The sequence below is a fragment of the Mercenaria mercenaria genome, chromosome 18 (assembly GCF_021730395.1).
Source record: "Mercenaria mercenaria strain notata chromosome 18, MADL_Memer_1, whole genome shotgun sequence".
NCBI lineage: Eukaryota > Metazoa > Mollusca > Bivalvia > Venerida > Veneridae > Mercenaria > Mercenaria mercenaria.
Genome location: NC_069378.1, coordinates 17564470 through 17587871, shown reverse-complemented (window position 1 = coordinate 17587871; position 23402 = coordinate 17564470). Strand labels below are relative to the sequence as shown.

Below are 23402 nucleotides of genomic sequence, written 5' to 3'. Positions count from 1 at the left end.
AGAGTAAGAAAGTGTGGATAACAGCAACAAGTAGTGACTAACGGTTTGTTTGCCCGATTGATTGCTAATGTTTTGTTGCTCATATTTCAGTCAGTTGACTACCAATGTTCCCAGAATAACTTCTACCAGTACAAAATAGTTCTTCGAATGACACTGTTAATATCTCTACAATTCATACCTATTGCATTTAAAAGACAACTTTTAGACGCAAGTAATAAACGAACGAGATCAATATTTTGCTGTTGCATACCTGTGTTCCTCAAGAATCAGCATTGCAGAATTGACCTATAATAGGAGGTTTGGGGTTTGTACCTGTCCTTGGTTTTGACTTTATTTCTCAACCACACTTCAAACTATATGTAGACCAGTACATCCACTATCTACTGATATCAAGTCAAAGTCGCAACAATTTAAGAATACTCAAACTACTTTATTCATAGTTCAAAGCAGTAAGAACTCAATTATGTATCGATAAATAAATTATAGAGGATATTACATGACTGTCTTTTTGTATTGAATTTATTAAATGAGTTGAATGAAATATTAAAATGTGAGGCTCTGTCGAGCATTTTATCAATTTATTTCAACGAGTTTAATAAATTCAATGTAGAAAGTTACAAATGTAATATTCTTTTTATCACATGTTAGCTTTTCCTGTCGAAACATCAAAAATTCTTCTTTCCTTTACTATATAAACAAGTCAATTTGACCAACGTCTCCTATACTATAGACGACGTCGACGTCAAAGCTTTATTACACTAGTGTATTATCATTTTTATGTAATGGCTTTATCACACTTTATTACACTTCCGCGACGTTAAACATGTGATAACTCGCTTTATTCCCTAAATAAAAAAGTTCCTAGCATAAAGATAATGATATTTTGAAACTGTTTTACAACTGGCCGACTGTTAATATAGATATATTTCAGACATCGGAGGAATTGAAGAGTTTCAAGAGTTTTCAAGAGTTTATTTTATAAACAACCAGAAGGTCATAAGACCCATGAGGCAAAATTTACAAGATGATATGGCATACAATTGGTACATGTACATGAAGTGTTCAATATAGTTACAGAATTGTAATACGGAATTGAATTGTAATTAAATACGGAATAGCAATGACTAATGAAGACGATAGCAAATGATTATACAAAGGCAAGCACTGTCATTAATCTAAATCAGCTTTACAAAAAACGAATAATTTCCCTTAGACCGTATTATAAATTACATCTCTGTTTCATTTGCCATTACTAATAAAATCATACATTTACATATATCACGTGCATACTTTTTTTTGCATTTTTATAGAATGAGAACATACATTGTACTAAATATCACAAATCACTAGCGAATGAAAGTGATACAATTATTGAATTACCGTGACGGTTAAAGGCTCTGTACCCTTTTATAACATAATATTCACTTTCATTGCCGGTATGATACATTTACATGTACATCTAAAACCGCCTCGGTAGCCTAGTGGTAGAGCGTCCGCTTCGGGTGCGGGAGGTCGTGGGTTCGATCCCCGGCCGCGTCATACCAAAGACGTAAAAAAATGGTACTATTCCTCGCTTGGCGCTCAGCATAAAGAGGGTAGTGCTAGGACTGGTCAGCTGTGTCAATATAATGTGACTGGGTGGGGTATCATGTCACGTGTCTACGGCGTGATATTCCAGTGAGGCAGCACTATAAAGTTGGGCATTGTGCTCACTGCTACAAGTAGACACCGTCGTTTATATGACTGAAAAATTGTTGAAAAAGACGTTAAACCCGAACACACACACATGTACATCTTATAGCATTTTTATACATCTATCTTATTACACAACCGATTTAATTTTGAAATGAGCCGTGCCATGAGAAAACCAACATAGTGGGTTTGCGACCAGCATGGATCCAGACCAGCCTGCGCATCCGCGCAGTCTGGTCATGATCCATGCTGGTCGCTTACGGTTTCTCCAGTCCCAATAGACTTTAAAAGCGAACAGCATGGATCCTGACCAGACTGCGCGGATGCGCAGGCTGGTCTGGATCCATGCTGGTCGCAAACCCACTATGTTGGTTTTCTCATGGCACAGATCAAATAGTTTCATTGGACGTTATTGAGTACTGTACTTGAAAATTGCGTTATGTTGCAGGTGGTCTCGCAGTTGGCGGTATTATTATCCAAAATTGTCTTATACATAACTTATAATAACTAAACCGAATAAGTCAAATTTTAACTCCGGCTTATTTTAACGAACCCCGTTGCAAGCTCCAGGTCCTACGAAAGCATAGGACTCAACCAAGTAAAAATAATGCAGACTCGGTTTGACTGTATCTGTTTATAAATAGGCGTTGATGAAATGTTAAACACTCCTCATGCCTGATTACCGCTTCAAAATATAGTAAACAAAAGTCATATTCACAATACGAAGCATAACTTCATAGTATGTTTCAAACATAAATTAACATGGTTATATTTCTAAACAGTGCTATGTGTTAGGTTTAAATAACACACCTAATACATGTATAGTTAAGCACAGTATAACTCTGACTTTTGTTTTTACAAAATGGTTCTCCTCTTTCAAATTGAATATTTCTCTTTGAGACATGGATAATGCATCAAAGTTTTGTAATCTTTGAATATTTCTGAAAAAGAAAGAATTATTATAGTGCAAAGGAATACAGGTTTTGATAATCATAATACAGATTAATGTAACAGTTTAAGTAACTCTGTGCGGAATTTTTTCTTGATTGCGAAAATCAAGCAGAAAGAAATTAACAAAAATTGTATATAATTGTGAATCAGGAATTGAATTAAAAACATTTTTTTTATAATTCATAACATATTCTCCTATATTTTATCCCTAAAATTGAATTGTGACACTGGACATCAGGTAATTGACAAGATGTCCAGACTTTTCACACTGGGAAATTCATGCGCGATAATTTACTTCTTGGGAAAATTTATTTTATTATATCAGGGCATTTTACTGTCTGTAAAACAGGACTTCTAAGCCCAAAAATAGTTCATTATTTCTATTAAGTGACAATTAATAGTTAAATGATTTTCATCAAGTTTCTTTTAGGAAATAATTAATTATGCAGTTCAGGATTTTAAACTTATCTATTTGTTCCCGAGAAGTAAACATTCTTCGGTGTTCGATTCTTAGTACTTAAGGCTCAAACATGTAAGGCGTTTGTATTTACTTTAAAATGTTAAGGTATTCATACTTTTGGAATAAAAATATTATAATATTATAACCTTGTTTCAAAACAATTTCAAACAAATTTTTAGATCATTTAATAGGTCACAGCCTGCTGATGTAGACCTTCCATGTTTGCATTAAAGAGAGTAGAGTAGCCACTCAAAAGATAACATTGACAGGGAACAATCCTTTTACTTCGGACCAACGATTTATAACGCTTTTGGAACTGAAGGCAGTACTTACAACAATGTTGGAGCTGGAGATCTTAGTACTGATTTAAAGTATGTAATTACTGACCAAATTAAAGACAATATTTGCTACATTTGCGATATTAATTATAATTTACTAATATTTTGTGAAAAAAAAAATATTTCGAAATAACGAAATAATATCTCCTTTCAAAGTGACAATATTTCGTATTTACAAAATAAAGGAAAAGATTATACGTAAACCAATGTACAAAAGTTTATTTTATACTTTCGGATGAAATACTGAAATATAAGTGAAAAATATATTTGATAATTTCACCGTGAAAAATATCAAGTATATTTTTACTGTGCTACTTTTAAAAAAAAAATCCCCTTAATATTCCTCAAACACTGTCAATAGTTACTTCTCTTCTATGCATTTCGAGTGACTTCCCCTAGATTGTCTACGAGCAATACATGTATATAACGTTTTGACGTTTGCTTACTGTCAACTATCATCACTGCCGAATCGGAAATAGATCCTGAAGTTCTGAGACAAATAATGGATAACTTCTTTGATACAGAGCCATTTGGCGACTTCCAGGTGGAGAAAGAATTTTCCGAGCAGTAGATCCTGATGAATTACTCGTTGCTAATAAGAACAAGAACACTCGTTAGAAAACTATCTGTGACATGAAGCTTGTAAATGCTGATATCAAGAAAATAGGACAGGTTGATTCATTTTATCCAACCCAAGGAGCACAACAATAATCTCTGCAATTTCATTTAGGCAGTAACAAAAAAGGATGGATCGAAGTATGAGCCCATTACACTTAGATAGACACATCAGGTCTTTGGACATTAGGATATCCATATTTATGGACATAGAGTTTGCTAAAACAAGAGCAGTTTTAAAAAGAAAACATCAAGAAATTAAAGAAAATTGGTCTTGGAAAAAAAGCAGCTGAGGCACTTGACGATGACCTAATTACAAAATGATACCCAGATTTGAACAAAATATTCAAGAGCATTATTTCATTCAATGTTGTTAGTTTGCCCATATTCTTTTGTGTACGGGCAAAGAAATTCATCAGTTGTGTTGATGTGATGTAAAGTTAAACCTGCAAATCACATCATGCAAATCTTAGTACACAAGAAATTGAACAGCATTAACAATTACAGCAAACTAAACAATGTTCAAAACCGCCAGATATCTGACATTCTGTCAAATAAATCAACAAAACTTTCCTCGAACATTGTATGCAGCCCTGGCCATCCATCAGCTTCTGGCCCAGTTGGTATTCACAGTATCCCCTAGGACTTTTCATTAGTGCAAATATTCCTAGCAATGTGATCATTAATATGGGCAGAAGGACTGATATTCAACATCTATCACAAATAAATAACCTTCAAATATCCTGCACTCTTGGACCTTCAAGCCAAGGATCGCCAGTTTTTCTGATTTTCCTCGTCGGAGGTCATATAAAAGAATAAAGTGTATTTGCGACTTTGAGTTACAATCGGACTTATTAAAATGTATAACAATGATGTAAATATGCAAGAACTTTGTTCCTGAATAGTTGTATTTTCCAAAATATTGTGTTTTTTTTTTCAACAGTTTTTCCATATCCATTAAAATTGTGAATTTATTCACCACAACTTTCTTTCTTACAAATGAAATTAATTGAAAGAAAATATATCGTATATTTTTTATTAAAAGTTATTTCACTTTCACAAAATTATTATTTTATGTCAGAGATATTTCCGATTCGGCTATGATGACAGTTGACAAACAAATAATTAGACGTCAAATCTTTATACATGTAGACTTTATACATGTATTGTTTGCGAACAATTTAGGGAAACTTTATTGTATACTTTTTGTCAAAAGTTATTTTACTTTCATAAATTAATGTCAGAGGAAAATATTGGATATATTTTTCATTTAATTTACTTTTTCGTACTTCAGAGAGAAACAGATTAGATTGTTAAAGTAGTTTTCGACATTCTTTCATTTTTAACAGTGAAAAACATGCAAAATTATTGTACAGTTTTGTCAAGAGTTATTTCATTTTCACACTTCAGACATCTTTACAAAATTATGAAATGAATTAAAATCTGTGGTGCTTTAACGGTTTTGTTCATTTTCACAGACAACTTGTTGAATTTTAAAGTAACTGTTTTTGCTTCATTTAAACTAACTAGAATATTTAATAGAATAAAAATGTGTTGTAACTTCAACAATAATTTTAACTGTATAAATATATATATTGTTTTAAGTGTTTAAGTGTGTATTCTGCTGACTGGATAAAGCCGGATAAAGCAGCCGACACCATAACCACTAGATCACCTGTCCTCTCCCATGAATTCAACTATTTGAAACTGTGAAATTTTTAACACTGCTTGCCTTCACGCCACTGTTTGAAACAGTGAAATTTATATTGCCACTCCCCTTCGTGTCACTGTTCGAAACAGTGAAATGTATAATACCGCTCCCCTTTAGGCCACTGTTAAAAATCAGTGAGTTATAAATACTGCTCCCCTTCACGCCACTGTTTGAAACAGTGAAAGTTGTATTGCCAATCCCCTTCGTGTCACTGTTCGAAACACTGAAAAGCATAATACTGATCTATGTTTCCAGAGAACATTTCGATATTAAGAACGGGATAAGCATTGTTAGAGTTTAAGACTTTGTATTTCTAGTATGTAGAACGATGACATACATTCAGAAAGAGGACAAGTCAAGTAATAATTTGTTTTGAAAAAATCATACGCACGCAAATATTGGTCTAAGTTAAGAAGCCGTTTGTTGTCATGTGACACCTGATACGGTTGTACAAAAAAGATGTATGACAGAAACATGCAATGCACTCATTGCATGTATTGAGAATTTGTTCTGCAGGAATTCAAAAAGCAAAAGAACTAAACCGAGAAGAAATATTATCAGAAACTAACAAATCACCACTGCTAGATACCATACCATACGTCAGCACCTTTAACCCACTCAATCCAGAAATATTTGGACAAATCAGACATGACTTAAATATTCTACATCGAGACCCATGGATGAAATAAGTTCTCTCAAACTTCAAAATTATTAAAAGTAAAAGACAACCACCAAATCTTAAAAAGATATTAACAAAAGAAAAAATTACCGAAAACATCAGAAAACCAGTAGAAAGTAAATGCAACAACTCAAAATGTGGTCTGTGCAAGCATATTATAGAAGGAGACTCATACACATTTAGATGCGGAAAGATATTCAAGGTGAACCAATCAATATACTGCGATGTGAAAAAAAGTAATATATGTCATTCAGTGCCAGGGATGTCAACAAGAATACATCTGTGAAACTTCAAATCTTCGAAACAGGGTGACCTTACACAACCAACACATCCGAGACGCCAACAAAAGGGTACTTTACGTAAGCGGACATATTGATGTTTGTGCAGGAGCTAAGTTCCCGAAATATAAAATATTTTCATTTTTTCAAAATGTTCACGGACAGTATAGTCAGTAGAAAACAACGAGAAATAACGTTTAAAAGGCAGCTTAAACCTTCACTAAAGAGAGACACATACAATCATACCTGACATATATGTTTTACAACGACGTCACGTCATTTTTATTCGTTAGTTAATTAGACGTCATTTATTTAAGAGTGACGTCCCTTGTTTCTATTGACGACGTCAAAGGACGCCATATTGTTTGTAACCCTCCTGATTATAATTTTTGAAACCGGTTGAGGAATAAATCAAATATACAAGCTCAAACGGATTTGGCTATTTCCTTAAAACCCTTTTTTTAATATTTCCACCCGTATCGTGGTCTTTTTCAATATGTTGCTTTTTATTAAAATACTGACATGATCTCTGAACTCTCTTTTTACGATACAATTAGTTAATCATAAGGAAATTCCTGAAAGTTTAAGTTCAATGATTATTTACTGCTACTTAATTAAAGGGGATTTAATGTTTTCCAATATTTACACATCCCTATTATGAACCAGTGGCATCATTTTATTTTTATATATTCTGGAAGTCTGCTTTGTCATATGACAAGAACACTTGTTCATCTCATTCAACCCTGCTGTCCAGTAGCAGTAAATTATCCATTTAAGAACTCTATGGGCAAGCCTTTGAATGGTTTCCAAACTGTAATGTCTGATAAATTATGCGTATTTATTTTATGCATATAGGTATTTTTTAGTTTGTTACTTACATTTTGTAATTCCTAGCTGCTCAGCCGAGATTTAAACATATTTAGTATAAATGCAATAAACAAACTTTGTTTAAGGAATGCTATCAATATATAAAAAAAAATATACTAGCTGTTTCAAAGATGTGTTTTGACAATTATATGTTTAATAAAATTGCAAGTCATCAAAAATGAGATTCGTTAAATATAACCTCCTTTTTACGGGGAAAACTGCTATTTATTCTGTACTGTGACATAGCCCGCCCGCTTAGCTCAGTAGGTAGAGCGTTGGTCTACGGATCGCGGGGTCGTGAATTCGATCCTCGGGCGGGGCGTATGTTCTCCGTGACTATATGATAAACGATATTGTGTCTGAAATCATTAGTCCTCAACCTTTGATTCATGTTTGGAAGTTGGCAGTTACTTGCGGAGAACAGGTTTGTACTGGTACAGAATCAAGGAACACGGGTTAGGTTAACTGTCCGCCGTTTCATGACTAAAATACTATTTAAAAATCGGCGTTAAACCCAAAACAAACAAACTGTCCTGTGACTTTGGAACTCAGTAGTGGTTAAGAGTAGTAAGAGCTTATTAGTGCTTATTGCGCATAATAAACCTGTGCAAACTCACCCTGTGGTTTCTGTGATTGGCCGTTCCGAGACCATGATTTATTGTGTTTCTGTTTGCTTTTATGTCTTCGTGGTCATATTGTTCCATTAGTTCTATAATTATTTTGTGTTATTGTCAACAAAATATTTATACGTCCATATAAGGACGTCCATATAAACATTTCTGTTACGGTAGGAGTTTATTTCGGTGATGCTTGGGACCTATGGATTTATTTTGGATTTGTGTCCATGATGCCGCCGTTTCGTGAACCGTTTACAACAAGAACAGAATGTTGCGACATCATGTTAATTGAAATATCACATACACATTTATTTTACTTATTCAGAGCAATAATACATATTGTTATAACCATTTAAAACAACTTTAAATCTTGATATTACAGTTTATTACAACAAATATAGATTGTTATAACGTTTCACAACAATAAGTGTATATATAGTGTTATGATTTTACTACAGCTAATGTAAATAGCCGTTATATATTATTTACAATAACCCATGCATTTTCAGTTTCAATTACACTTTCATTACCACTTTGATCTTCACAAGATACGGCAGGCCAAACAACTAATATACTCTCGTCATCTTTCACATTTTTGTTGGAAAACGAAGAATCAAAAATATATTGTTTATATCTGTACATTGATTTAACTTCAGCATATGACCTATTCTGTAGCGAAAACTTAAGCTTTAATTGCGGCTCGCAGCTGACTGCTTCCAAGCAACTTTTCAAACAGGCATTAATGTATGCTTTCAAAATGCTATTCTGTAAAATATCTGGCATTCTTTCGATGAGGCGATGAATGCTTAATTTTATATTTCTACGTTTTTCAGCATTTCCGGCTGTAACGATACTATTTTCTTGACAACTAAACTTCGTTGTAGCCAAAGATATATCCTGGTCAGATTCCTTCTCGGTACTGCTTTCCTTTTTCTCCTTGGTTTTGTTCTTCATCTTCGTTTTGTTTTTGCTTTCAGTAATACTTGAAAATGGTTGATCGTTTTGAGCAGCTCCTCTTGAGTTGATATAGCCCATCTCATTACTGATACTGCTTTCTTGGCAATTAGATTTTGATGTAACCAAAGATTTATTCTTTTTAGATTCCGTTTTTCTACTGTTATTCTTCGTATCCTTAATTATGTTCTTCTTTGTTGTGCTTTCAGCACCACTGGGAGATAGGTGATCGTTTCGAGCAGCTCCTAGTGGGTTGATACTGCCCATCTTATTACTGATACTGCAATCTTGAGCCAAAGATATTTCCTGGTCAGATTCTTTCTTGATACTGTTTTCCTTCGCCATATTTTTTTTGTCCTTTTTGCTGTCAATACCACTTGGAGATGATTGATCGTTTCGAGCAGCTCCGCTTGAGTTGATACAGCCCATCTCATTACTAATACTGCTTTCTTGACAATTAGATTTAGATTTAACTAAAGATTTATCCTTTTTAGATTCCGTCTTTCTACTGTTATTCTTCGTATCCTTATTTTTGTTCCTATTTGTTTTGCTTTTAGCACCACTGGGAGATAGTTGATCGTTTCGAGCAACTCGTATTGAGTTGATACTGCCCATCTTATTACTGATACTGCAATCTTGAGCCAAAGATATTTCCTGGTCAGATTCTTTCTTGATACTGTTTTCCTTCGCCATATTTTTTTTCTCCTTTTTGCTGTCATTACCACTTGGAGATGGTTGATCGTTTCGAGCAGCTCCGCTTGAGTTGATACAGCCCATCTCATTACTAATACTGCTTTCTTGGCAATTAGATTTTGATGTAACCAAAGATTTATTCTTTTTAGATTCCGTCTTTCTACTGTTATTCTTCGTATCCTTATTGTTGTTCTTATTTGCTTTGCTTTCACCACCACTGGGAGATAGGTGATCGTTTCGATCAGCTCCTATTGAGTTGATACTGCTAATCTTATTACTGATACTGCAATCTTGAGCCAAAGATATTTCCTGGTCAGATTCTTTCTTGATACTGTTTTCCTTCGCCATATTTTTTTTCTCCTTTTTGCTGCCACTACCACTTGGAGATGGTTGATCGTTTCGAGCAGCTCCACTTGAGTTGATACAGCCCATCTCATTACTGATACTGCTTTCTTGGCAATTCGATTTTGATGTAACCAAAGATTTATTCCTTTTAGAGTCCGTCTTTCTACTGTTATTCTTCGTCTCATTATTGTTGTTCTTCTTTGCTTTGCTTTCAGCACCACTGGGAGATAGGTGATCGTTTCGAGCAGCTCCTATTGAGTTGATTCTGCCCATCCTATTACTGATACTGCTTTCTTGAGCCGAAGATATTTCCTGGTCAGATTTGTTCTTGATACTGATTTCCTTCTCCCTATTCCTTTTCTCCTTTTTGCTGTCATTACTACTTGGAGATGGTTGATCGTTTCGAGCAGCTCCTCTTGAATTGATACAGCCCATCTCATTACTGATACTGCTTTCTTGACAATTAGATTTAGATGTAACTAAAGATATATCCTCGTCAGACTCCGTCGTTCTACTGTTGATCTTCGTATCCTTATCTGTGTTCTTCTTTGTTTTGCTTTCAGTACCACTGGGAGATAGATGATCGTTTCGAGCAGCTCCTATTGAGTTGATGCAGCCCATCGTATTACTGATACTGCTTTCTTTAGCCAAAGATATTTCCTGGTCAGATTCTTTCTTGGTACTGTTTTCCTTCTCCCCATTCTTTTTCTCCTTTTTGCTGTCATTACCACTTGGAGATGGTTGATCGTTTCGGGCAGCTCCTACTGAGTTGATACAGCTCGTCTCAGTGACACATTTTGGATGTCTGTCATTAATTTGAAGCTCAATATGACTTTGAAGCCATTTTAACCCATGTCCTCTCATAGATTTACATATGTCCAGTAGGCTCTAAAAGTAAGTAAGATGTGAGAGAGGTAACTGTTTATCTTGACCGTTAACACGATTAAAGCAAACCAATTGACTAGATTGTTGGCTAAAAAGAATCTTAGTTTATATCAGTAAATAACTAAATTTTGTAATAAAATCCGTAAGAAAATCCTATGGAAACATAGTATGCAACCGAGCAAAATAAGAGCCGACTCGATTTGATTGAGTCTGTTCATGAGAGTTAATGGAAAGTGCAACACCACTCACGCCCCCTAACATCGGCTTAAGCGGAACTCTATTACATATGTTTGAATGGACTCCATGATCCCAAAGGACCAGAAAATAAAACAACACTGAATTCAAGTATGACAAGACGTTTTACAGGAACCACACGGCACTTAAAGATCTTAGCCTTATCCGAAGTATGTACTGACAATATTATATTGATGTAAACATACCTGTAAAATTGATTCCGAAAACAGTTGTTGGTTATTTCCTTGTTTTTCAGCCTGCGTTATTTTTACCTGTTGTGCGAAAAAAAAATCAGTAATTAAAGACAAATACGAAATCGTACGCTTTTATAGCTTCCACTGGTAAGTTTTATAATTCATGATCAAACAGTGATTCTTGTTTCAGATATCAAGGTTAATACAAAATATATAAATATTTCCAAAGATATAAATAATTACGTCATGCATATATTTTACTATATGTATATAGAGACCTCAATGGCCGAGTAAATAAGGTCGCTGTCTTCAAATCACTTGCTCCTCGAGCCTTACTGAAGTAAGGAATCCATCTAGCTGGCTTACAAAAGGTCGGTGGATCTACCCATGTGCCCGCCAGTGATGCAATAATCCACGGAGGGGTACCTGGGGTCTTCCACCACCCTTAAAGCTGGAAAGTCGCCATATGACGTATAATTGTGTCGGTGCGACGTTAAACCCAACAAAATACAATAAATAAATATTGTATATACATGTGTCCCCGATCCACCTGAATTACATCTGTCTCACCAATATATTCTTTCTGGCAGCCGCATCATCTGAAGACCTTCGCAAGCAGTGAAACCGTATGTGCTTACCTATATAAGTTAATGGATATGACCTTAATAAACCGAAGATATAATCTAGGTGGGCCGCCTTCACTTTCTTCTTTTTTCCTGTTTTTATGTATATAACTCAAGATAATATTAGATAGATTAAATGGCTCACCCCTTGGTATGATTTGTTCCTCCTTTTAAAGCTGAAGCATATAACATAACAGCTCTGGAAAGCAAAATTCAATTATAAAATTATCCGTGTGTATCATATTCCCAAATATTCATAAGTCATAAGATTACACCCCCCCCCCCCCCCCCCCCCCCCCCCCTCAACACACACAAAATTGAAATTGTTTCTGTAATAAAGGTTTTGTATCACATCATGTGGCGACATGATTCTGAATATTCGATTGCAAGTTCGGGCGTCACAAGTGAAGAAAAATTAACATCGCCGAAATAACCTTGCAGAAATCAGTGGAATTGTATGTGTATGTTCAAGTAAAAACAAATTATCTGTGTAATGTAAAATATACTTAGACTTTTTAACAGAACAGTATTTCTGAGATATTAAGCGTTACACAATTTCAAGTATGAAATTTATTGTCGATACCTCCAAAATTTCCTTTAGACACACTAAAATTTCTATTTCGTCTACAGGAATGGACTCTAGAAGGTCGAAGGCTTGTTCCCATTCAGTGCAGTATATATCATCAAATTTAGAGGCTATGTGTTTAAGAGATCTGGGATCATTTACGATGTCACATCTCCCTTTTGTGTTTTTCTCGACATTATTCTCCATATATGTAGATATCCTGCAATACGTACATATTTAATAATGAAATATATAAGAACATTTGGAATATAACCAAGCAAAACAAAAAACAGAAATGTTTTGTGTGGCTATTTTCATGTAAGGTGTATTTATTTACCGATACTGAGGCCACCGCGGTCGTTTACTGAGCCCCACTTGGGGTGTTGAATTCTTCATGGTGAGGAACCTATTCAGCTGGAACACGGAAGGTCGCTGAATCTACCATTGCGCCCATCCATGATAAGATAATACACGGAGGACATCTGGGTTTTCCTCCACCACCAAGAGCTGGAAAGTCGCCATATGATCTATGATTGTGTTTGAGCAACGAAAGACCAAACACAAAATTACTTTACTAATATATTTTGTTTTTAATTTTACATAAAGTTACTAGTAAATTTCTATCTCTGTTTTCAATGAATGGCAACACTAAAGTTATTCTTAATGAGAAGAATTACGTTCATATCTAATGCAAATGTCAGTATAATAAAACCTTTATGACCTACGTTTCCTTTAGTTTTTTGTTTTCATCCCACAGTTTCTTGTTTTTACTATGAACTCTTTCAACCGTCGCTCGCATCTCTTCTAGCTGAGCTACCAGGTCTTCCTCCTTCGATATTTTTGGATGAATGTTTTTGTTTCTGACCAAAGACTATTATAAAACAATTGGGAAAAAATTGTATAAATAAAGCACTACATACAATGCTGAAGATAATGGACAAATACATACCTTTCTAGCATCCTAATGGTTGCTGGTACTGGCTAAACTCATCTTACACCCCGAAATGAAGGATGACATTAGTGAAGTAGCTAATTAAGAATACATTTCTTAAAGGAAGCATTTGTTTACTTCTGTTTCTTTTATTATTTGCAGAATACGGCATAAAATAAATATATAACTAGTTGTTTGAGTGATCTCAGCTAAACCCCGTAAATATCTTACAGGCCATAATCACAATTCTAACACGACCCGATTCAATTTCCTATTAAGGATGTACGAGCGTTGTTTTTTTTTTCAGGATATCCGCCATTTTGAAAAATGTTTCTTTAAATATTGCCTTCCAACAAAAGTTTTGCCGAAAATTAATGCTAAATCATTAAAGTATGGCTAATAAAGTACCATTTAAGCAAATAAATTCTGCTTTTTGCGAAAAAAAAATTTCACCCTTATGTTTAGCTGTATATTTGTTGTGTGCACGACACCTTATCTCGTGCTCACGATATTTTAGGATTTAGAAATAAACATGGCATACCGGTCTTCCATGGGCTCATTACAAAGCTACAGGGTTATTTTCTTCTAGAAGCAGAAAATCGCTCCATAAATGATAAAAATGCAAGTAATTGTTAAAAAACTAAAAATATTTAACTGATGGCTAAAGTGCCATTTCGTTATTTCTTCTGTTGCAGAGACACAATGACAAGCGTCTTTATGGCGCCCCGCTGAACGCCGCTCCACCAAGTGTTACCCCGTAAAACGTCGTTCCGCCAAATATCGCTCCGCAAAACGTCGCCCCACCAAGCCTCACCTCGTCAAACGTTGTCGTGTCGCCTTGCGGAATGACATGATTGTATTAATTTGACTGCAAATTAGAGGCAGAAAAAGTTTAGAATAGTTATGATGTACTTACTGACGGAATTGCTCACTTTCACCCCTTCCCCCAATCCATCAGTCAGCGTTTATGAAATTTGTCGGGGTGACGTTTTGCTGAGCGACGTTCGGCGGGATGACGTTTGACGGGGCGACAATCGACGACGCACCATAACCACGTTCGGCCGGGTGGAAGATAAATGTGGTATTATAAATACAATTTTTAGGTTAAAAATTTATGAATAACCAAAAAAACCAGGTGAATGTCTACTTCATACATTTAAAATGAAGACAATAAAGCCAAGATCTTAAGTTCATGTACTGAAAATTTTAAATAAGTTATATGACATAATTTATTAAAACACATCGATTATTAGTATTACCAAATGTATTCTTAATCATTCAAAAATATCAAAGAATACTGTTCAGAACATCAAGGAATGTTTTGATAGTACATGTATATTATTGAAACTAGCTGAAAGCTATTCGAAATTAAAATGAAACAGTCTTAAAAACTTACTTACTGAATATTTATGATACTTCATATACAACTTCATGTAATGCTTATATAATTACTGGTGAATATATCCTGTTCTTTTACCTAGTCTTTACATTAGATACAGAATAACTTAAAAAAAAGGTAGTATACGCTATCGAAACGGATATGTCAAAAATCCACAATTTAGACGAGAGTTGGAGCATAATGATAACAATTAGATACCCCACGTACTAAAACGCTTAAGCCCCATATGACCTTTTCACGCTTCCGTAGAATCAAGATTTGTAATACGAATTTCATTTTGAAAATATTTCTGCCTAGGTCTGCAGCTCTCAAATGCGGAAATATCTGACATCCGAGGAAGAGACAAATTGTTTTTAGACAACGTCAAAAAAAGACATTTTAAACGATTTGGCGAAATTCCAAACATCTCCATTAACACTTGCTCCGTTACGGACCCCTCTGGGTTAGATGGGATGACCACTTCCACACTTTTACTATAGATCTTTCGTTTTTTTAAATTTAGCCTGTGTACTTTCATTTTCTTTACTTCCGGGAAAAGCTGAAGGTCGTCTTACGTCATTTTCTGCGTTTTAAAAAAACATACATATGCCTTGCGAGAGTGTATAAATATTTATCGGTCCTCCTAATGCTTCACAATTAAGATGCTTAAAAATGATATAAAAGTATTGATAATTGACAACGAGTATCTGTTTTAATTGCCAAATCTGACAGGATGCTATTGCTACATGTATGGAAGTTTGACTGGTTTGTGTTTGAATTTCTGAAATTAATGAATAACGAAAACTAACTGCACACCACACAAAATTACTGAGACAGGTTTATCTATTCATTTTTCTCCACATAAACACTAGGCCTGTTATGCAGATGTATTTACCTCTATGTAGAATAATCTGTGTTCTATGTTTACTAACATGATTACTTGTAAAGTTACATTAAGGTTCTTATATCTTAATACTGAGGTTTGGTACTTTTATTACAGACACTAAACTAAAACAATAGAAATTCTTACGTGACTTCAATGAGCTTAACACAGCAACTTCAAGCATAAATATTAATGTGGAATGTAAAGTAAGTTATACACTGCAATGTCCTACCAAGATACGTACATAAACAATGTGTTTTCAGAATGGAGAGATGAAAATAATTTTGACAGCTGAGTTTGAAAACTAATGACAAATTTTGACAGGTGTATAGTGACTCATGACCTAATTAAAATTGTTCTGTTATTTATAACTTCCAGTTTGATTTTCTTGAAAATGGGTTTTCTGTATTGTAGCTTACAACTCATACATCAAAACAATAAACGAATAAATTGTTACCTTACTGTCGTTTTGTCTATCCAAATCATGTAAGAATTACTATTGTTTCAGTCATTTGTCACTAATTAGAGTAACTCACAGTATTGCAATCATACAAAACACATATCTTATTTTCACATAGATATTGAGGATTTATCTAATGAGCACACGTATTGGAAACGCAATTTTAATACCGACTGAGTAATGCAATAATGCTAAACTATCACAGCCGTGACGTGTCGTTAATGCAAAAAATATAACTGTTTGTACAATAACTGTCAACTTTTAATTTAAGTAACATGGACATGCTAATGTTCTTACTCCTGCGCCATTAGCAACTAGTTTGTATTTTTCCAAGCTAAACGCTAGCGATGAATGTAGTGAACCATATGAGACATACTTAATACAGACTGTAACAAAAAGGAACATAATACATAAATATTGAATTACTGTGAGGGCTCAAAATTAGAAGATTAGAAGTTATGCTATTAAAACTACTTCTCCCACTGACGCGATAGGGCGATATGCAGATTCGAACCGTCCTCGTGTGTGAAAATCATATTTTTATTGATAATCCTCCATAGCTACAGCTGTTAGTTAGCCATAAGCAACATATTAGCCATTTATTTTGTGTGCCGTTTCAGCTTTCGCAAACTTAAGAGACATTAACAAAAAACGAATTTAAGGAGGGTAAGCGTCAGGAATGTTGAACATGTTCAAGATGCTATGCAGATATAATTTGACTGCAGTTCTCATTCCTGTAAAATAATAAATAACTGTTTTGAGTAATGGGACGTTAACTCTGTCACTTTTGGTTGTAAACCGCTTAACATTTTATTTTGACATGTGAAAATCGAAAATGAAACGCTATCTACTTTTTTCAGACAATTGCCAGGCTTTGATGCACTAAAATGAAAATATACGCCATGAAAACTGCAAAAAATCTTTTCGACTATTTGTGATGCTCCGATTTCGGTGTGGTTATGCGTCTTATTGAATCCAGCATCGATAACTTGAGCTTTAAAAGACATAAATCTGCTGCAATTTTCAGCGTAGAAATAAAAGCAATCATATTTGTGAATATATTTATCAATATACATGTCAAACAAATTATGGTATAAAATGATATCTCTTTTGTTGTTATTTTCTTATACTATATAGATAAATGAAAGCGACTGACCTGCAGAGTTTTTGCCAAATTACATATTTGGTTTAAGCTGAAAAGTGTTATACTACCCATGAATCCCATGAATTAGTGATATAAATCATTTTGAATTTTGACAGTGCTTAAATAACAAGATAAATAGAAACCAGAACACTGCAGGTGAAATTTTTGTATGCGCATTGGCGACGGAAGGCGATAGTACAATGATGATACCGCCATAGTACGATAGCGATAACGCGGCAGTACGATGGTGATAACGCGAAAGAACGATGATGATAACGCGACAGTACGATAGTGATAACGCGGCAGTATGATGGTGATAACGCGACAGTACGATGATGATAATGCGACAGTACGATGGTAATCGATAACGCGATAGTACGATTATGATAACGCGACAGTACGATGATGATAACGCGATGGTACAATAATGAAATTGCGAAATCACGATAATACGATAACGAAAACGCGATGATACGGTAGTGCGTTGGTGAAAACACGACAGTGCCATGGCAAAAACGCGATAATATATCGCATCATCATCAAACTATCGTAGTATCGCGTTATCATCATCGTGTTGTCGCGTTTTCGTTATCGTAGTTTCGTGATTTTGCGTTTTCATCATCTTACTATCGAGTATCGCGTTTCAGATCAACACATTCAAAGGCGATGGCCCTAGCGGAATTCCGTACTATATTTTAACGTTGAGTTCGGAAAACGGAGAAATTTTGCTTTTCCTTCGCAAGTGATAATATCTTTTTATATCTCCCGTTGACAATGTGATACTTCTGCATTGATAAAAAGACTGAGACATACATTTATGTATAAATTAGTATTCATTAGATGACATCTTCTGCTGTTCATGCACTTATAATATTGAATCGAAACTATCCGTTTAGAAATAAGAAAGTTATCGCCGTTTTACGAATGTTACTGCTGTCGATTTCAGCAGTGACGCAATGTTGAAATATAGGGGCAGCGATATGTAAACGTCTTGACATCTCTAAATCTGTCAAAAGTCTAATTGTGCAAACAAGTAAAGACTCCCTAATTCTGTCTTCATTATTTCTTTAATCATATCTATTATTATTTTAAATAACTGATTTTAATCATTTTGTTGATTTTCGAGAAAATCAGTTGACCTTTATATATGTTTTCAGTAAAATGAAATAAATATTGTATTCCTGAGAGGCGCCTCGGCCGATATTCAGATATCTCTCGGTAAACATTTTCATATCACCCTCTTAGGAATGCAATATGTATATATTATATCAGATGCATACTTTGAAATGCTACCAAACATGTATTTGAATTATAATCCAAGTTAATGGAGCATTTAGAAAGGACACTTAATATATTGCAACAAACATTTAAACTGCATATCACAACATGAACATAATTCAATCTGATTAAGATATAAGTTTTAATCCAAAATGTAGTTAATTTATGAAATATCATGAACACAGTTTAGGAGCATTTGCTACATATATTCTCAACAAAATCAAACATTATCATGAACATCAACATAGACTAAATAAAGTTCTTATATGCAAGACATTCTGAAATTTATTTTTTAATACTATTAAAAATCATCTCTAGTTTCTCTTCATATTTCTATGACAAAAATGCAATGTACACCCATGTACTTTATTTTGCATATGAATACATTTAGCTATAACTTACATTTCATTGTTTTTGAAATCGTTATAATGACTTGTTTATGAACGTCTGAATGATATTCAGCGAGTAATGAATGGGTATTATTCTAATTGATTATAATCTTTTAATATAATTAAGTCATTTGCCGTTTTTGGTTAACGTGTGTTCTACCATATTATTCCAAAGGATTCAACTGCAGACCCTCGTGATCCCTTGTCATATAGAGGAATCACTTTAGCTCCAGTTATGTACAAATTATATGCGAGTGTTTTAAATGAAAGAATATATAGCTGGTGTAATAGTAATAGTATTATACATGATGAACAAAATGGCTTCATGAAAGGAAGAAGTACAATAGACCATGTGACTTCGATTACTAATATCATAGAAACAAGAAGACTGAAAAAGCAGTCAACATTTGCTGCCTTTATTGATTTCAAAAAGGCCTACGATTTTATTGATCGAGGTAAACTTTAGGATACATTTTTCGCAACTGGTCTTCATGGCAAATTAATGCATGCAATTATTTCATTATACAAAGATGTAAAATGCTGTGTGAGATTAAATGGCTTTGATACGTCTTGGTTTGATGTTAGATGTGGATTGAAACAAGGTTGCCCTTTGTCCCCCATATTTTTTAATTTGTTTATAAACAATGCACTTAAAGAATTAAATGTTGGCATTAAAATAAATGATGATATTGTTTATATACTGTTATATGCGGATGACGTGGTTCTTTTAGCCGAATCTGCCGAAGATCTGCAAGTATTGATTGATACATTAAATATTTGGTGTAACACAAATAGTATGTCGGTTAATTGTGAAAAGTCAAATATAATACGTTTCAGAACGAAGATTACACAATTAGTAAATTTTGATTTTAAGTTTGGTAACATTAACTTAACACTTGTGCAAAGCTATAAATATCTTGGAGTTATATTGAATGAATTTTTAGACTATAGCGAAATGGCATCTGTTGCCTTATCTGCTGGACGAGCACTTGTCTTCTTATAGCAAAGAGTAAAGCAGTAGGTAGTTTCCAATACTCAACATTTACAAAATTATATGATGCCACGGTTTGGGCTGTTTTAGGTTATGGAGCATCAATTTGGGGTGACCACTCATTTTCATGTATAAATGCCATTAAAAACCGTGTCATGCGTCACTTCTTAGGTGTTGGAAAATATACACCTAATGTTGCAGTAAGTGGGGAGATGGGTTGGAAACCAATGACAGTTAGACTGTGGGGTTCAGTTACAAGACAATTTTGTAGAATGGTAAGAATGGCTGACGGCAGGGTTAATTAAAGGATGCATGGGCAAGACAAAGTGCTTCAGCCAGATGCAAAAACAGCTTTTTTAGAGTAAACAATATGCTGAATGATATAGATTGTCCAAGCATTGAAATTTTTGATTTATTGTCAACCAAATATATAGTAGATTTTGTTGAAGCGAAATTATTATCATTAGAACAAGACAAATGGAAAACGCTGTTAGATAGGGATATTTCTTCTAGAGGTCACGGTCGAAACAAACTTCGTACATACAGATTGTTCAAAGATAACAATTCTGTTGAAGATTATGTAAAATGTAATTTACCTTTTAACCATAGAAGTTCAATTGCTAAATTAAGATGTGGTGTAGCACTAATAAGACTTGAAACTGGTAGATATGAGAATATTAATGTTAATGGCAAAAATTGTTTAAACTGTAATATGTGTGTCGAGGATGAAATTCATGTTATTCTGAAATGCCCTCTGTATACTACTATACGAGAAGAGCATTTTTTATAGAATCAGTGAAATAAACAATAATTTCGATACATTTTCTGATCAGGATAAGTTATGTTTTATACTAAGTGATACAAATATTATTAAATATTCAACCAAAACCTGCTTCCAAATTTTATGTCATAGACATTTGAGTGTAAGAAAACAACTATCAAATTTTGATTGGATTAAAAAGAGAAAGGAAAAAGAAAGAAGGGAGGGCGTTGGGGGAATGAGGGAAATTAGATTAAGGGTTATGGGGGGAATTGTGGGTTTAAGTCAGTCTATATGTTGTGAACGTAAAGTTAGACATTAACTGTTCTTCTAATTTGGGGTTAATAGAATCTAAATGATAATGGTATTTTGTAGTAGATAAAATAATTTTATTTTTATTCTTTTATACAGATTTAAGTTTCATTTAAATGTAATTATAAATATGATTTTAATAACTAACACAGTCTCTTGTAATTCTAATTTTAGAATGGCTTTGTATTAATTTTAGTATAGTCTTTTTATGATTTTATAATTGTATACAAAGATGAAACCATAATAAACTATGGGTTGAGTTGAGTTGAGTTAATATTTAATTAAAGTTAAAGAAACAGCTTATGCATTCAAATGCCAACACATTACATGGTGTTCAGTGTCATTAACAATTAATTACAACAATAGTTTGACCACCTGTGAAATAAAAAATTCAAGTACTATTATTTTTTTGTTTAGATTTAGAAACGATGCAGCGTGTCGTAAACTACTGACATGAAACCCGATAAGAACTTTTGTGTAATAAAACTGCTAAATTAAATGATATACAAATAATGAAATATAAGATTAAAGAAAATTGAAATAACTTGTATTTAATTTAATGATTATTACATTAGGATGACGTGTATACAACATGTACTGTTTTATATGAATGACCTAACATATAAAAGTGAATAATAACAAATAACTAGGCCAATAATAAATCACTTGATTAATGAAGATTTTATCATGCAATTTTCGAATATTGGCGGCCAAACCATCAGCATTTTTATGTTGCCTTACGGCAGTTCTGCACGTTCAGATCAAATATTTCGTTGTTGGTAGTATATGTAAAACTAAACAGCGTCATTTAAAATCTAACGGAAGTGACGTCTCTATTTTGGCCCTCTCTTTGAACCAATCAAAATGCTTGAATTCCGTTTTGGTCCTGTTTTCTCGTATTTGCCCTGCTATTCTCAATTGGCCTAGTCATGCTTTGTATTAGCTCTACCTGTTTCTTATGATGTGCACAATTGATCTTATACAGTGTGTAATATTATAAAGTTGAATAATAATATTCGCCACTTCTTCAAACCAGAATAGAGTGTAAATGAGGTTCTTTATTAATTCGATTTTCAAATATTAAACTGTTTATGTCTGAGAAATTACTGTCTTTTTCAAAATGTTGATTAAAGACCGGCATGGATCGTTCTGATCACCCAAGTCGTCGTACGTGTTATTTCAGTCGGCAAAACATAAAACCAAGTATCTAAAACAAATTCATCAAAATACATTTGCGAATGACAGATTTATTACATAATTATCATATCAATGATAACGTTTTACAATTTTACAATAGTTACCTTTGATGCATTGTTTTCATTTCTGCTTGACTGATACGGATCATATCTGGAAAAAAACAATGAAGTAGTTAAAACATAATAAAGTAAATACCATTAAATCCAGTCTGATATTTGACATATATTTCCAAGTATTTGACATATATTTCCAAATATGTATTTATATATTTAACACAAAATAATTCAGTGTATACAGAGTAAAGAAATGAATCTGAAAAAAGATACAATTCCTAGGTCTGACAACTTAAAACAGTCCAGTTTTGAAATCATATATAAATATAAACAAAATATGTGTTAAGGTACTATTGTTATTTTCTTTAGGTTATACATATTCCCCACAATACTGATATTAGTAAACATTTACGCCTGAGAAATTGTGTTGAGGTTGAAGTTTTCTACTGTTGCAGGACACATTTGATTTTGGTTGATCTCTTCTCCTCGTTTCTTGCGGCCGCAACAGTAACTGCCTGCCTGCGTCTGGAATGTCAAAGCATAGATAGACATCTTTACAATGTAAGTGTAAGATAAAAAATGAAAGTCACATAGATTTTCGAACATCCTATATAATTGGTATTGCAAGCTTTCTTCATGACGTATTGCATATATACTTTTTCTACACTATGTATAATTTAAAATGAACAGTCATTTAGGTTTTGAACAGTGTGTGCATAAAATGCTCATTTCATTAGGGCACAATTTATGTAACTGTAATTTATGATTTTCATGCTAATCCATCGGTTTAAGTGCATGCAACAGCTGAATGAAAAACATAAGTAAATTCTTTCTTATCTCTAAAGGATTTTTATCGCAGAACAATTAGGTAAAATGTTGTTTATGATAAGTTATTGTCATACTTACCATTGTATAAACCTTATTT

The 23402-nt window shown here is 33.7% G+C and overlaps 1 protein-coding gene across 1 annotated transcript; it reads right to left on the bottom strand.

Annotated features, from left to right (window-relative positions):
- Positions 1 to 8682: 8682 nt before the first annotated feature.
- LOC128550492 (myb-like protein D) lies at positions 8683 to 23029 on the bottom strand. The gene is made up of 7 exons (XM_053529683.1): positions 22890 to 23029; positions 22529 to 22574; positions 13427 to 13572; positions 12720 to 12921; positions 12282 to 12335; positions 11526 to 11591; positions 8683 to 11088 (listed from the first exon to the last, which is right to left on the bottom strand). Exons 1-7 carry the CDS (start codon positions 23027 to 23029, stop codon positions 8683 to 8685), a joined length of 3060 nt encoding a protein of 1019 aa, XP_053385658.1.
- Between the last annotated feature and the right edge of the window lie 373 nt (positions 23030 to 23402).